The sequence below is a fragment of the Belonocnema kinseyi genome, chromosome 6, assembly GCF_010883055.1.
Source record: "Belonocnema kinseyi isolate 2016_QV_RU_SX_M_011 chromosome 6, B_treatae_v1, whole genome shotgun sequence".
In the NCBI taxonomy this organism is placed as follows: domain Eukaryota; kingdom Metazoa; phylum Arthropoda; class Insecta; order Hymenoptera; family Cynipidae; genus Belonocnema; species Belonocnema kinseyi.
Window position 1 is genome coordinate 37,908,674 of NC_046662.1, and position 16,930 is coordinate 37,925,603.

Consider the following 16,930-nt stretch of genomic DNA (forward strand, 5'->3'; position numbering starts at 1 on the left):
AGATTTTAAGAAATTTAGGTTACGTTGGCATTATACACGAAAAAATCATATTTTAAAATGAAATTCGTAATTTGCCACAAATTTTAGAATCTTTTAACAATTTTTTATTATTTCAGTGTTTTTCATCGAAAATTAATATTCAAAAACAAAAATCATGATAATTTGAATGAAATTAAAAATATTTTTACAATTTTGTATTTTTAATGATGAAAAAAGACTTAAATAAAGATTGACAAATTTTAACAATTTTATGTTATTGCAGCGTTTTAAACGAAAAACTTGCTATTTTAAAACAAAAATCATTATAATTTACACAAGTTGTAGAATCTTTTAACGATTTTCATTATTTTAAAGTTTTTCGTCAAAAATTAAAAAAAGATATATAAAAAAACGGATTTTAAAGACGATTTTCCAATTTTAACAATTTTAGGTTATGTCAGCGTTTTAAACAAAAAATTAATATTAAAAAAAAAATCATGAGAATTTGAAGAAGGTTTCGAATGTCTTCACAATTTTGTATTATATTATCGTTTTTCCTCGAAAATTGGTATTTTTAATAATGAAAAAAAAAATTTGAGTAAAGATTCACAAGTTTTAACGGCCTTAGGTTATGTTGGTGTTATACACAAAAACTTGCTATTTAAAAGTAAAAAATTCATAACTTGCATCAGTTTTAGAATCTTTTAAAAATCTCAGATATTTTAGTGTTTTTCGTCGAGAATTAAAAAAAGAAAAAAATTTAAGGGCGTTCCCAAATTTGAACTATTATAGGTTATGTCAGTCTTTTAGACCAAAAATTAATATTCAAAAACAAAAATCATGATAATTTAAACAAGATTTAGAGCGTGTTAACAATTTTGTATTATTTTAACATTTTTCGTTAAAAATTTATATTTTTAATAATAAAAAAATGTATTTACAGAAACATTCACAAATGTTAACAAATGTTAAAAATCGTAAATTGCACAAGTTTTATAATCTTTTAATAATTGTGATTTTTGAGTGTTTTTCGTGGAAAATGAAAACAGATTTTAAAAACGATTTCTAATTTTAACGATTTTAGGTTATGTCAGTGTTTGAGATCAAAAATTAGTATTCAAAAACATTGATAATTTGACAAATATTTTAAATTTCTTAAAAATTTTGCATTGTTTTAGCGTTTTTTGTTGAAAATTGATATAAAGCGATATTCCCAGATTTTAACAATTTGAGGTTACGCCAAAAATTCATGTTGAAAAAATTAATATTTTTCATATTCATATTTGAAACATTCAAATTTAAAAACAAAAATCATGGACATTTAGAATATTCTAACGATTTGTATTATATTAAAGTTTTTCGTCCAAAATTGGCATTTTTAATAATGGAAAAAAAATTGAATAAGAATTAACAAATTTAAACCAATTTAGGTTATGTTGGCATTATACACAAAAACTTGGTATTTTAAAACAAAAATCATTACAATTTGTACAAGATTTAGAATATGTTACCAATTTTTGATTATTTAAATATTTTTTCGTCCAAAATTAAAAAAGAAAGAAAGATATTTTAAAGACGATTCTTAAATTCATTAAAAAAAATTAATTTTGTCTTATTTTGTCATTTAAACAAGATTTAGAAACTTTTAACCAAATTTGGCTTATTTCAGTGTTTTTCATAGAAAATTGGTATTTTTAATGAAAAAAAAAAAATAGATTTTAAAGATTTACAACTTTCAACAATTTTAGGTTATGTTAGCGTTTTACGCCAAAAATCGGCTTTTTAAACAAAAAATCTAAATTTCTAATTTTCATCATTAAAAAGTGATTTTTTAAAACAAAAATTATTATTAGCTTCAACAAAATTTACCATTTTTTAACATTTTCTGGCTATAATAAAAAAAATATATTACTTTTAAATGTGATTTTAATTTTAATTTTAATTTAAGGACCGCTAATTATTACGTCAAAATCAAAGGAAAAATACGAGAAGGACGAAAATACTAACTTACAAATAAATTTTATTAAAATCTAAAAAAGTTTATTTACATTTCAGGGCGTAATTGAGTTTCTGGCTTTTTTCCTCTCAAGGGCGACCAAATAAGACCGAGGAGAGTGCAGTCAGCTTCAAGAATTGTTAAATCTTTTTGTGATCCTAAGAATCTGGTAGATAATTCCAAATCTTTTATCTTCAAACGCACAATGGAACCCCTCACATAATCACTGAAATCAATTGCCAAAATAATTTATAACATAATTATCAATTTCAGAAATTAATTTATAAAAATTAAATCGTTTAGTTTACAATTCTTCTTGAAACAATTTAAAAATGCACGACTAAACAAATTATTACATGCTTAATTTAGAAAAAATGTAAACAATGCTAAATAAATTCGAATTTGAAACATTGGAAATTAAAGAAAAAAAATATTGAACAATTTTCGATTAAAAACGTTCCAAGAGATATAATTTTAGAAAAATGGAATACTTCATTAAAAAGGAGTTTAAATTGTATAATTTAAAATTCAAAGCCTGTAAAACTTAAGAATTTTATTTTCATTTAGAGAATCGAATTCGACATATTTCACAACAAAATGTCAAAAACAGGACATTTTCAAACAAAATAAAAAGAAATCTTTTAATTTTTAATTTTAAATAATTTTAAATTGTGGATTTTCAGCTACAAAAGATAATTTTTTAACTAAAAATTGTATAGTTTCAAAAAATATTGTTCAACCTAAGAAATGAATTTGCAACTAAAATGATTGAATAAACAAAAACTAAAATAGTTACATTTTCAGTTAAAACATCATTAATTTTTAGCCACAATAAACAAATTTTTAACAAAATAGTTACATTTTCAATCAAAACAGATTAATTTCCAACGAAAAATGTAATAGCTGATATTTTAACTAAAAATTATTTTAATTTTAAATTAAAAACAATTCAATTCAACAAAATATGATTAGTTTACAACCAAATAATTGAACATTAAAATTTAAAAAAATATTTAAACAACCAAAAAGTTGAATTTTAAAAAAAGTACTTCAACTTTCAACCAAAATGTTAGGTTTCCAATCAAAAAGATGAATTTTTAGTATTTTGAATCAACAAGAATAATTTTCTATCAAAGAAAAAACTTATTTTCAGAAAAATAGTTGAGTTTTCTACCAAAGAGATGGATTTATAAGCATAGATTAATTTCCAAGCAAAAACGCTATTTTTCAAGAAAAAAGTTAAATTCTCAACTAAGAAGATTAATTTTCTACAAAAAAATATAAATTTAAAAAAAATAGTTGTGTCTTTAACTTAAAAATATATATTTTCAACCAAATAGTTTGATTTTTTAAATAAAAAATATACATTTTTAACAAAAAATAAACTATTTAATTTCAGTTTAAACAATTATTTTTTACCCAAAAATTTAATGAATTATTGCCACTCAAAAAGACGATTTTTCAACAAAATAGTTGAAATTCCTAACTAAAAAATATAACATTTTTAACCAAGAATTAAATATTTCAATTCACAGTTTGAAAAAAAATCAATTTTTTTTAACAGTTACATTTTTAATCGAATATATGCATCTTTACCCAAAAATTACAGCAGTTGATATTTCACCAAAAAGAATTTTAATATAAAATAAAAAGAAGCTGAATTAAACAAAAAGAATATTTTTAAACGGAATAGATAAATTTTTAAACAAAAAATTCATGTTCTACAAAAAAGATGAATTTTCAAAAAAATAGTTAAATTTTGTAACTAAAAAATATACCATTTAAACCAGAAATTAAATATTTCGATTTAAACTTAAAAATTTTTTTTTTTAATTGAATAAACAAAAAATTAAATTTTTAATCGAAGAAAATAATTTTTTTACTAAAAACTGTAATAGCTAATATTTTCTAAAAAGTATATTATTATAAAACAAAAAACAGTTAATTATTTTTTTAACTAAAAAAGATTTTTTAACCAAAAATAATATAGTTAAATTTACAGTTCGAAAGAATTATTTTGTTACCAAAAGAAAAACTCATTTTCAAAAAATAGTTCAATTTTCAATTAAAGAGATACATTTTCTATCAAAAAATGTAATATAATTTAAAAAAAGGATATTAATATAAAATAAAAAGAAGTTGAATTAACAAAAAAAATTACATTAAAAAAATGTAAATTTTTAAACAAAAATATTAATGTTCTGCAAAAAAGATAAATTTTTAACTAAATAGTTCAATTTTTTAACTAAAAAATATAAATATTTAATCAAAGAAATTAATTTTTAACCGAAAATGGTAATAGTTGATATTTCAACAAAAAGGAGTTGAATATTAAATAGAAAAAAGTTGAAATAATTAAAAAGAATATTTAAAAAAAAAACAGTTAAATTTTTAAAGAAAAATGTTAATTTTCTACAAAAAAGACGAATTTTTATAAAAATAGTTGAATTTTGTGAATAAAAATAAGATGCATTTTAAACCAAAAACAAAATGTTTAATTTACAACCAAGAATTTTAAATGGGAAATACCTACAGAAATTTCTAGAAATTGTTGATATTAAAAAAAATCATAATTTTCAAACAGAAAGACGATTTTTCAATAAAATAATTAAATTCTCAACCGAGAAGATTAATTTTCTAGAAGAAATGAATGAATTTTCATACAAATAGTTCAATTTTTTAACTAAAAAACATAAATTTTTAGCCAAAAATGAAATATTTTAATTCACAGCTATCAAAAAGTTACATTTTTACAACAAAAAAACTACTAATTTTCTGCCTATTTTTTCAACTAAAAATTAAATTAAAAAAAATCTTAAAATTTGCAATCAAAGAGATGAATATTCAATAAAAAATGGTAGTAGTTAATACCACAAAAAGATTAATTTTCAACAAAATAGTGGAATTCTCAGCCAAAACATATAAACTCCTAAACAAAAGGACGATTTTTCAACAAAATATTTAAATTTTAAAAACACAATTTTTTAATCAAAAATAGTAATAGTTAATATTTTAATAAAAAAGATTTTACTATAAAATGCAAAGTTAAATGAACCAAAAAGGATAATTTTCAAAAAAATAGTTAAATTTTTAAACATTAATATTAATTTTCTAAAAAAGTAGAATTTTCAACCAAATAGTTTAATTTTTTAAATAAAAAAAAAGATGCATATTTCAAAAAATCGTAATTAAATTACAGTTAGAATAATTTAATTTTATTGATCAATTTTGAACCAAGAAGATTAATTTTCGACAAAAAAAGGAATTTTCAAAATAAATATTTAAATATTCAGCTAAAAAAGATAGTTTTTCAACCAAATAGTTTTAATTTTTTACTAAATAACATTCATTTTTAACCGAAAATGAAATAGTTCAATGCAAAGTGATAAAAGAAAAACAAATTTTTTACAGAAATATAGGCTAATTATAAAAAAAAAATAAATACTTTTTCAATACAAAAATATTAATTTTATACAGAAAAGACGAATGTTAGGAAAAGGTGGATATTTAAATAAAAAAGATCAATATTCAACCAAATAGTTATATTTTTTAACTAAAAAAAAAAGACACGTTTTTAACCAAAAACTAAAATAGTTAAATTTAAAGTTAGAAGAAATTATTTCTTTACCAAAAGAACAACATAGTAAAATATGCAATACAAGAAATTAATTTTTAACCAAAAAGGCGATTTTTTAACAAGAGTTAAATTTTCAATCAACAAGATTGATTTTCTAAAAAAAAAAAACGAAGTTTCAAACAAATATTTGAATATTCAGCCTAAAATGATAAGTTTTCAACCTAAAAGTTTAAATTTTTAACTAAAAAAGATTCATTTTTAACTCAATATTTTTCACCAAAAGAGAAACTAATTTTCAAAAAAAAATAGTTCAATTTTCAATCAAAGAGATAAATATTTAACGAAAAATTATAACAGTTGATTTAAACAAAAATAATATTTTTCAAATAAATAGTTCATTTTTAACTGAAAAAAGATACATTTTTAGCCAAGAATAGAAATAGTTAAATTTAAACTTAGAAGTAATTATTTTTTTATGTAAAGAAGAACTAATTATTAAAAAAATAGTTCATAATTCAATAAAGATATTATTATAAAATAAAAAACATATAAATAAATAAAAAGAAAAACAAATTAATTTTCAACAAAATAGTTCGAAGAAATTCATAAAAAGATGCTTTGACAAATAAAGAATAATTTTTATTCAATGTTTTATTGCAATTAAAAAAAAAATAAGCTAGCCCCCGAAAAAATTCTCTGATTAAAAAAAAAAAATTCCGAAAAATTGCAGGTTTTCCAATTCAGTAGACACTAAAATATAATAATTTTTCCTAAATTAAATTTTTACCTCCCATTTCTTGCAGGACGTTTGCAAACACAATTAAATTTCCATCCAAAATCGATGTGCAAATCATCATCAATAATGTGCAGGATTTTTCCTCTTACTACTTTTCCCTCGGGATCTCCAAGCTGCGATTATAAATTAATTAATAAATCAGAGTTACCTTTATTAACGAATGAAAAAATAACACAAAATTTCATTCGCTCACATCGATGAGTTTCGAATTCCGGAGTAAATTTGCAAAAGTTTTTGGCTCTTCTACTTCTTTTTCCTCGGGAGCTGTATATCTTTCGTAGGCTTTGGCAAAACCACTTAATTTTACTTTTTCTTCTTCACTTTGCACAGTCTCCAGGCCCAAATTTGTCAGGATATTATCAACATTTTCAACTGGCACACTCGTTTCTTCAGATTTTTTTGCTATGTCTTCCACTCCTCCGTCCTTTGATTTTTCCGAGGACAAATATCTCGAGAGTGTTGGATAAGATTTAACAACACTGTTTGTTTTACGAACTTGTGTGAATAATTTGTCGAGCCGATGCATTTTAGGACAATTTTTATTTATTTTTCACGACTTCAGGGTCTGGGGATTTGCAAACTTTACTTAGAAATTAGTTAAATTTACCAATTTCGAGAGAGTCTTTTCGATTTTGGAAAATCTCAATTTTAGGTTAGGTTACTTTGATGATCGCATAACATAACCTTAAAAAAAACATCGAAATCAGGGAAAGAATTTGGAGCATTTTATTTGTTAATGGGTTATTAAACATAATTATTGATTAGAGTTTAGAGTGATTGTTCGGTAGACTTTTCTAGGCTTGATAAAAGGTAAGATATTAATTTTGCAATTGATTCTAAGTGAAATGATCAGTCTGATTCTTTGTAAAAGATTTTAAAGCGTTTTTAATGATTTTTAGATGAATTATATAAATTTAATAAGCATTTTTGATAATGGATTTATTTTTTACATTAAAATTCGTGTCTAGGGCAAATTTATTGATGCTATCGATTAAGATTTGTTTTAAATGTGAGGTTAGAAAAACATAACCTGTTTTAAAAAACATAAAATTTGTCTTTTTTGGTAGAAAATTCATATTTTGAGTTAAGAATTCAAATATTTGGTTAAAAATTTGTTTTTTGGTTGAAAATTCATCATTTGTGTCAAAATTCAATTCTTTAGTTAAAAATTTAACTATTTTATTGACTTTTTTTCTAGTTAAAAACTAATTTTCAAACTGAAATTTTGACTTCCATTTTTAGTTAAAAATTTAAATATTATATTGAATTTGTTTTCTAGTAAAACATTAATTTCTTAACTGAAATTTTAACTATTCCATTTTTGGTCAAAATTTGTTCATTTTCGGTTCAAAAGTCTTGTATTTTGCTTTAAAAAAACATGTCTTTTTTGGTCGAAAATTTATGTTTTGTGTTAAAAATTCAAGTATTTGGCTCAAAACTTATTTTTTTGTTGAAGATTCATCATTTTATTCAAAAATTAATTTTTTCAATGAAAAAATGAACTATTTCATTGAAATTCGTTTTCTAGATAAAAATTAATTTTCTAACTGAAATTTTAACTTCCATTTTTGGTTAAAAATTTAAATATTTTATTGAAATTTTTTTCATTAAAAAATTAATTTCTTAACTGAAATTTTAAATATTCCATTTTTTAATTAACAATTTCTTGTCCCCTTAAAAATGTATGTATTTTGCTGTAAATTTGTCTTTTTCGGGTAGAAAATTCAAATTTTTTGTTAAAAATTTGTTTTTCGGTTAAAGATTCAGGATTTTAGTCAACAATTAATTTCTTTGGTTAAAAAATTAATTAATTAATCTTATGTGTTGAAAATTCAAGTATTTGCTTCAAAATTTATTTTTTGGTTAAAGATTCATCATTTTATTCAAAAATTCATTTCTTCGGTTACACAATTAACTATTTCGGTAAAAAATTTAAACATTTAATTGAAATTCTTTTAATTACAAATTTTAACATTGAAATTTTTAAAATTAAAAATAATTTCTTGATTGAAAATTTAAATATACCATTTTTTGATAAAACATTTCTTTTCCGTTAAAAATTCATATATTTTGTTGTAATTTGTTTGTTTTTTTTTTTTTTTTGTTAAAAAATTCACATTTTGAGTTGGGAATTCAAATTTTTTGTTAAAAATTTATTTTTTGGTTGAAGATTCAAAACTTTAGTCAACAATTAAAGTCTTTGTTTAAAAAAATTCACTTTTTTATTGAATTATTTTTCTAGTTAAATATAAATTTCTTAACTGAAATTTTAATAATTCCGTTTTTAGTTAAAATTTTCCCTTTCTCCGTTCAAAATTAATGTATTTTGTTGTAAATTTGTCTTTTTTATAGAAAATTTATTTTGTGTGTTGAAAATTCAAGTATTTGGTTCAAAATTTATTTTTTGGTTGAAGATTGATCATTTTATTCAAAAAATCATTTCTTCGTTTAAATAATTAACTATTTTGGTTAAAAATTTGAATATTTTATTGAAATTTTTTCTTCTAGTTAAAAATTAATTTCTTAATGGCAATTTTAACTATTCCATTCTGGGATAAAAATTTTCTTTTTTAGTTGTAATTCATGTATTTTATTGAAAATATGTCGTTTTTGGTAGAAAAGTTATATTTTGGGTTAAAAATTCAAGTTGTTGGTTCAAAATTTATTTTTTGGTTGAACATTTATCACTTTATTCAAAAATTAATATTTTTCAGCTAAAAATTGCACTGTTTTATTGAAATTTTGTTCATAGATAAAAAATAATTTTTTAACTGAAATTTTAACTTCCATTTTTGGTTAAAAATTTAAATTTTTTATTGAAATTCTTTTAATTAAAAATTTTAATATTGAAAATTTTTAAATAAATATTAATTTCATAACTGAAATTTTTAATATTCTATTTTTTATAAATCATTTCTTTTTTCCTTAAAAATGTATGTATTTTGTTGTGAATTTCTTGTTTTTATTGGTAGAAAATACAAATTTTGAGTTGAGAATGCAAATTTTTGTTTGAAGATTCAGCATTTTCGTCAAAAATTAATTTCTTTGATTAAAAAATTAACTTTTTTATTGAATTTTTTTCTAGTTAAAAATAAATTTCTCAACTGAAATTTTAGTAATTCCATTTTCAGATAAAATATTCCCTTTTCCGTAAAAAATTAATGTATTTGGTTGTAAATTTGTATTTTTTTATAGAAAATTCTAGACTTGAAAAATTTATTGAATTTTTTCTAGTTGAAAATTAATTTCTTAACTAAAATTTTAACTATTCCATTTTTGTCTAAACGTTTTCCGTTTTTCGTTAAAAATTCATGTGTTTTCTTGTAAATTTGCCATTTTTGGTAGAAAATTAATCTTTTGTGTTGAAAATTCAATTAATTGGTTCAAAATTAATTTTTTGGTTTGACGATTCATCATTTTATTCAGAAGTTAATTTCCTTGGTTAAAAAATGAGCTATTTTATTGAAGATTTTGGTCAAAAAATCGTGTTATTTGCGTTAAAATTAAATTATTTTGGAAGTTTTTTCTTATTCAATTAACAGAGTTCAAAGTTGAACTACTTTCGGAATGAAACTTTAAGTATTTAGAAAACGAATTTCGTTGAGGATTCATGATTTTAGTAAAAAATCCATTTCTTTGGTTATAAAATTAAAGTATTTTGTTTAAGGACTTAATTTTGTTGAGAATTCTTTTTTTTATCGAAGATTCATTACTTTGGTTGAAAATTTAACTATTTTAATGATAATTCCATTTTCCTTGATTGGAAATTAATTTTTTTTATTGATAATTTAAATTTACAGAAAATTTCTAATTACTTTTTTACAATTTCCTTGCATATTATCACTCATAAGAATCATTTTAGATTACAAAATTGAGTCAACATTTTTCTAATTAGAATTTATATATATATATTTTTTTTTTAATTGATGAACGAATAATTTTTTCAGAATTATTAATTGCTTTTGTCAAAATGGCATTAAATTTGGCAGCGATGAATTTTTCGAGGGCAATTCACACTTCAGCGGCTTCGAATCAAATAATTAAACTCACACGTCTAAGATGTGTGGACAATAGCGAAATCGGAAAAAAAGCCATGAGGTCTGGCAAACCTCCACGAACAATTCACATTTATAACAAAAAAGGAGTTGGTTTTATTGGTGAGTGTCATTAAATATTTTTTAAAAGGGAATTCAAGAATCTTGAAGATTTTAAAGACAATTTTTTAATTTTTTCAAGATATAATAAAAAATTTTAGGACTGAATTATTTAAAAATATATTTCGCAGTTTCAAAAAGATTTAAACATAATTTTAAATGACTTTTAAAAAATTGTTAATAAAATCGAAATTTGTGAGGATTTTGAAATAAAATGTTTAACTTTTTCAGGATTTTAAAAGGTTTTAAGATATTATTTTTTTCAATTCTCTTAAAAATTCGACTAAGTTCAAGAGATATTTAGAAGTTTTGAAAAGGTACAATAATAATTTTAAACTTTAAAATATTTCAACAAATTTAAAAAAAAATATAGATTTTTGAGGAGTTTTAACCGAAAACTTAAAAGCTTTTAAAATCATTTTGAAAGGTTTCAGGAATATAAAAAATAAAGTTCTTCAGATTACTGGAAAATTTATTAATTTATTTTTTATTTTCGAAAAATTTTCGAAATAAAATTTGGAAATTTTTTAAAGATTTAAAAAAGGTGAAAAAAAATCAAGAGATTTCAGAGAATATTCGAATTTATTTTTCATTTTGAAAAATTACTTTGAAGAAAATATTTTCAAATATTTTTAAACATTCCAAAAAATGTCTAAAATTGTAAGAAAAAAATGAATTCGAAAGATTTTAGGACAATTTTAGGAATAATTCGAGTGAGTTAAAAATATATTTATGAATTAGAAAGTTTTGAAGAGATTACAAATATTTTCAAGCTAAAATTTTTCCTTTAATTATGTAAAATTCTGTAAAATAAATAAAAAATATGTGACGTTTCCTATATGCTTTTTCGACATAACTAAAGTTAGAAACTAAAAACAAAACAGTTATTAAATTTTTAAATTATTTTTATTAGAAATTATTTTGCTTTTTAAATTATAAGTTTCCTAGAATTTACGTTCTTGATTGATATTTTTTGTTTGAAAATTAAACAATTCTGTTGAAAGTTAATCTTTTTTAGTAGAAATACAAAATTTTTCATTAAAATTGAAACTAATTCGTTTCAAATTAGAATCCTTTTTGGTCAAGGATTCTACAATTTTGCGCAAAATTTATTTTTTGGATGTAATATATATTTTTATTTATAATTAGAATCTTTTTTAGTTTCAGTATTAATTATATTTCTTGTTAGGAATTCATCGCGTTGTATACAAATGTATTCAAATTATGCAAATTATTCAGTTTTTGGTTAAAAATTGTCCTTTTTTTAGATTAAAAATTAATTAATTTTTTTGAAATTTTTTCTTTTTTGTATAAATAAATCTTTTTATTTGAAATTTATCTTTTTTATTGAAAATTTAACTATTCAAGTTGAAGATACATCATTTTAGTTGAAAATTCTTAAGTTTGGTTGAAAATAATTTCTTTAACTGAAAATTTAAATATTCCAATTTTATTTAAATTTAATCATTTTTAATTCCAAATTTTTCAGTTCAAAATTCATTTGTTTTGTTGAAAAATCTTCTTTTTGTTAAAGAAAATTAATCCTTTTGGTTAAAAATTAATCTTAAAAAATTCATCATTTTTTTTAAATTCATGTAGTTTTTGCTAAAAAAATAATCTTGATTTTCGTGGAAAATTTAAGATTTTGGTACGAAATAAAACCACTTGGTTGAAACTTAAAATATTTTGATAAAAGTTCATATTTTTGGTGGAAAATTCATCTATTCCAATGGCAGATTCATTATTTTAGTTGAAAATACATTATTTTTGTTGAATTTTTTTTGCAGAAAATAATTTCCATTATTGGTTAAAAATTGAACTTTTTTAATTGAAAATTCAACTATTTGGTTGAGAATTCATGTATTTTGTTTAAAAAAAATTTATTTTTGATAAAAAATTCATCTTTTTGGTTAATAATGCAACTATTTTGGTGAGAATTTGTTCTTTTTGGTAGAAAATAATTCTTCTTGGGTAAAAATTCATGTTTTTGCTTAAAAATTCTGCAGTTTTCTTGTAATTTGTTCTCTGTCGACTATTTTGTTTAACCATTTTGTTGATAATTAGTTTGCTATTTTGTTTTATAAAAATTTAGTTTTTTTAATTAAAAGGTAATTGTTTGTGTTGAATAATTCATCATTTTAGTTAAAAATTCATTTTATTCGAAAATTTTTCAGTTTGGTTAAAAATAATTTTTTTTACCTGAATATTTGTCTATTCCATTTTTGCTTCAGGATTTTCTTTTTTTAATCCACATTAATCCACTTGTTTAAAAAATGGTCTCTTTTAGTTGAAAAGTCATTTATTTTGTTAAAAAATTATCGTTTTTGGTAGAAAATTAATATTTTTATTTAAAAATTGATCTTTTTTTAAAATTCAAATATTTTCTACGTAAGTATTTATCATTTTAGTTACAAATTCATCCTTTTGGTTAAAAGTAGAACTACTTGGTTGAAATTTAAGCTCTTTTGTTAAAAATTCAATAAAAAATAATAATTCAAAGATCTGGAAGATTTTAAGAGAATTATTAAAATTTTTGCAAGATAGATAACAATTTTAGGATGACTGAATCATTTCAAAATATCTTGCAAAGTTTTGGAAGTTTTAAAAATATTCAAAAATAATTTAAAATTTAAAAAGGTAAAAAAAAGTCCAAAAAATGGTTAATAAAATGAAGATTTTTTAAGAATTTGAAATAAAATTTGTATATTTTTCAGGATTTTGAAAGGTTTTAAGATAATATTTTTTTTTTAAGATTACGGAAAAAATTTTAATTTATTCTGCATTTTGGAAAATTAATTTAAGAAAATATTTACAATAATTGTAAAATATTTTGAATGGTTTCTTAAAAAAAAAGGAATTTAGAATCTGGAAAATTTTAAAAGAACTTTGTTAATTTTTGCAAGATACAACTAAATTTTAGGATTATTGAATTATTTCAAAAGATATTCCAAAGTTTTAGGAGATTTAAAAATAATTTAAGAATAATTAAAAAATTAAAATTATAAAAATACTTTGAAAAATTGTTACTAAAATTTAATTTTTTGAGGAATTTGAAATTACTTTTGCTAAAAATGTTGAAAATTTGTTTTTAATTTCTTTGGTAGAACATTAATTTTCGGGTTAAAAAATGTAATTATTCAATATTTGGTTGAAAAAATATCTTTTCTAGTTGAAAATTCTTCATTTTGTTTAGAAATTAATCTTCTTTGAAAATTCGTACTTCTGGTTGAAAATTAAAGTCTTTTTTACTCAAAATTCATAATGTTAATTGAAAATTTGTCTTTTCGGTTTAAAATTCATCTATTCCTGTTTTTTTTTCGAAAAATATATATTTTTTTTCACTGAAAATTTAAGCATTCCATTATTGATTTAAAAATTATATTTTTTAGTTTCAAATTCAACGATTTGTTTGAAAATTTATGTACTTTTTTTAAAAACTCTCATGTTTTTCTTAAACTCAATAGTATTTTATTTTAAACTCAAATATTTTTGCCTGCAATATTAATTATTGCATTCATTTTTAAACATTCATCTCTTTGGTTTAAATTTGAACTACTTTTCTAAAAAAATATACTCTTTTATTTGAAAACTAATTTTTTTGATTGAACATTTAATAACTCCATTTTTAGTTATATATTGATCTTTTTTAGTTAAAAATTCATGCATTTTGTTAAAAAATTGCACTTTTTGTAGAATATTTATCTTTTTGTTTAAAAATTAATCTTCTTTGAAAATTCCTACTTTTTGTTGAAAATTGGAGTATTTCTACTTAAATATTCATCATTTTAGTTTGAAACTTCCAAAGTCTGGTTGAAAATAATTTTTTGTTTTATCTAAAAATTCATCTATTCCATTTTTGGTTGAAAAATTGATCTTTCTTAGTTGAAAATTCGTGCATTTGGTTAAACAATGGTATTTTTTTGTCGAAAATTAATGTTTTTGATTCAAAAATTCATCTATTTCGATGAAAATTGGCCTTTTTTTAGTTGAAAATTCATGCAAATTGTTAAAAAAATGTAATTTTTGCAGAAAATTAATCTTTTTGATTAAAAATTAATCTTCTTGGAAAATTAATACATTTGGTTGAAAATTGGAATATTTTCTACTTAAATATTCATCATTTTAGTTGAAAATTCCTCAGTTTGGTTGAAATTTTTTTTTATCTAAAAATTCATCTATTCCATTTTTGGTTCAAAAATTAATCTTTTTGATTCCAAAATTTATTTGTTTGGTATAAAATTGGTCTTTTTTAGTTGAAAATCCACGCATTTTGTTAAAAAATTGTAATTTTTTTGTAGAAAATTGATCTTTTTGTTTAAAAATTAATCTTCTTTGAAAGTTCATACTTTTGGTTGAAAATTCGTCTTTTTTAGTTGAAAATTTACGTGTTTTGTTAAAAAAAAATTGTCATTTCTGATAGAAAATTAATTATTTTTTTTAAATTAATTTTTGAAAATTCATCTTTTTGGTTGAAAATTCCTCAGTTTGATAGAAAATTATTTTTTCTGTCTAAAAATTTATCTATTTCATTTTTGATCGAAAATTAATCTTTCGTATTCCAAAATTCATCTATTTGGTTGAAAAATTGTATTTGTTAGTTGAAAATTCATGAATGTGGTTAAAAAATTGTACTTTTTGTAGAAAATTAATCTTTTTTTTTTTAAATTAATCTTCTTTGAAAATTCATCTTTTTGGTTGAAAATTAAAGTATTTTTTACTTAAAATTCATAATTTTAATTGAACATTCGGCCATTTGGTTCAAAGTAAAACTTCTTGGTTGAATTTGAAGCGCTCTTATTACAAATTCTTAATTTTGGTTTAAAATCCATCTATTCCTGTTGTTTTTTTTTGGTTTTTTTTTGCGAAAAATAGTTTTTTCAATGGAAAATTTAAGTATTCCATTAATTGTTGAAAAATTATAGTGTTTCCTTTCAAATTCAACGATTTCTTTGAAAATTCATGTATTTTTTAAAAAACCCTTATGTTTTTGTTAAATGCAATAGTATTTTATTTAAAACTAAAATATTTATTGGATGCAATATTAATTATTGTATTCTTTTTTGAGAAATCATCTTTTTGGTTTGAATTTGAACTACTTTGTTAAAAAAAAATATACTTTTTTATTTGAAAACTAATTTTTTATTGAAAATTTAATTACTCCATTTTTGTTTATATATTGATCTTTTTTAGTTGAAAATTGTACTATTTTGTTGAAAATTCGCTTTTCAAATTTAAATTCAACTGTTTTGATTTAAAATTAAAATATTTTCTTTTTTTTTATCACTAACTGTTACGCTTTTCGTTAAAAATGCATCTTTTGAGTTGAAAATGTTCATATTTTCTTTAATTTTTGTGTGGAAAATTCAACAAATTGCTTAAAAATTTATCTTGTGAAAATAAAATATTTTAAATTAAAAAGTTAATAATTTGTTGCGGTTCAAATTTAATTTAATACCCACATTAATTTTACGTAAATATCCTCTGAATTTTAGATGTAAGAAGATAAAATAAAAATGTTTCAAATATTATTAAAATTGATGGAATTTATTAACAAATTCAAAAAATTAATTTTTTTTTTATTATTTAATATTTAATTCATCTGTGTTCCTAATATATTTAAGAATATCCTCTAATATAATTTGTCAACATTATTTGTAAATTTGTAACTTGCTTAATAATTTTTGAAATATTAATTTAACCACAATTTTTTTTTTTTTCATTTTACAGGTGATAAAGTTATGGTCGCCGTATGTGGTGAAAAGAAAAAGGGCATTCTTGTGGGTCTGAAAGCGAATCAAGACAAAAAAATACCGAAATTCGACAGCAACAATGTTGTCCTTATCGATGACGGAGGTAATCCCTTGGGAACCAGAATTCACGTCCCGATACCTCACGTTTTACGGACAATTTTGAAAGAAAAAACCTTTTCTAAGGGAGCTGATTACACCAAACTTCTCGCTATTGCGACAAAATTCGTCTGACGTGTAAAACTTCATAATTTTTATTTTAAACTCTAGAATTTGTACAAAATTGTTAGCATAATCCCGTTTATCCAATAAATCAGTTATTAAGTTTGAAATTTCAGTCGTTTTAAATTTTACAAATCTTAAAATACAGAATTATTTTATATTTTTTTACTAGTAAATAATAAATAATGAGGTGATTTTATCGGAGAAAAAAACCTGGAAATGTCTGGGACTTTTTTTTTTGTAAGGGAATTTTTTCGAGAGATAATTTTTTTTCAAATCGCAATATTTTTTTTTAACAATGATTGGCTGAAAATTAATATTTTTAAATTAGAGATTCATCTATTTGGTTCAAAATTTTTTGTTTTTCTTAGTGAAAAATTCATGTATTTTGTTAAAAAATTATCCTTTTTGAGAGAAAATTAATCTTGTTGTGTCAAAATTAATCTTCTTTGAAAATTC

At 20.7% G+C, this 16,930-nt stretch overlaps 2 protein-coding genes across 2 annotated transcripts; one reads left to right on the forward strand and one right to left on the reverse strand.

Annotated features, from left to right (window-relative positions):
* Positions 1-1,981: 1,981 nt before the first annotated feature.
* On the reverse strand, positions 1,982-7,009 carry LOC117175069 (28S ribosomal protein S28, mitochondrial). Its single transcript, XM_033364611.1, has 3 exons — positions 6,542-7,009; positions 6,340-6,461; positions 1,982-2,201 (listed from the first exon to the last, which is right to left on the reverse strand). The coding sequence occupies exons 1-3, from the start codon at positions 6,872-6,874 to the stop codon at positions 2,024-2,026; spliced, it is 633 nt and encodes a 210-aa protein (XP_033220502.1). The 5' UTR covers positions 6,875-7,009; the 3' UTR covers positions 1,982-2,023.
* Positions 7,010-7,025: 16 nt separating this feature from the next.
* On the forward strand, positions 7,026-16,581 carry LOC117175070 (39S ribosomal protein L14, mitochondrial). The gene is made up of 3 exons (XM_033364612.1): positions 7,026-7,158; positions 10,296-10,505; positions 16,230-16,581. The coding sequence occupies exons 2-3, from the start codon at positions 10,319-10,321 to the stop codon at positions 16,481-16,483; spliced, it is 441 nt and encodes a 146-aa protein (XP_033220503.1). The 5' UTR covers positions 7,026-7,158; positions 10,296-10,318; the 3' UTR covers positions 16,484-16,581.
* The last annotated feature ends 349 nt before the right edge of the window (positions 16,582-16,930 follow it).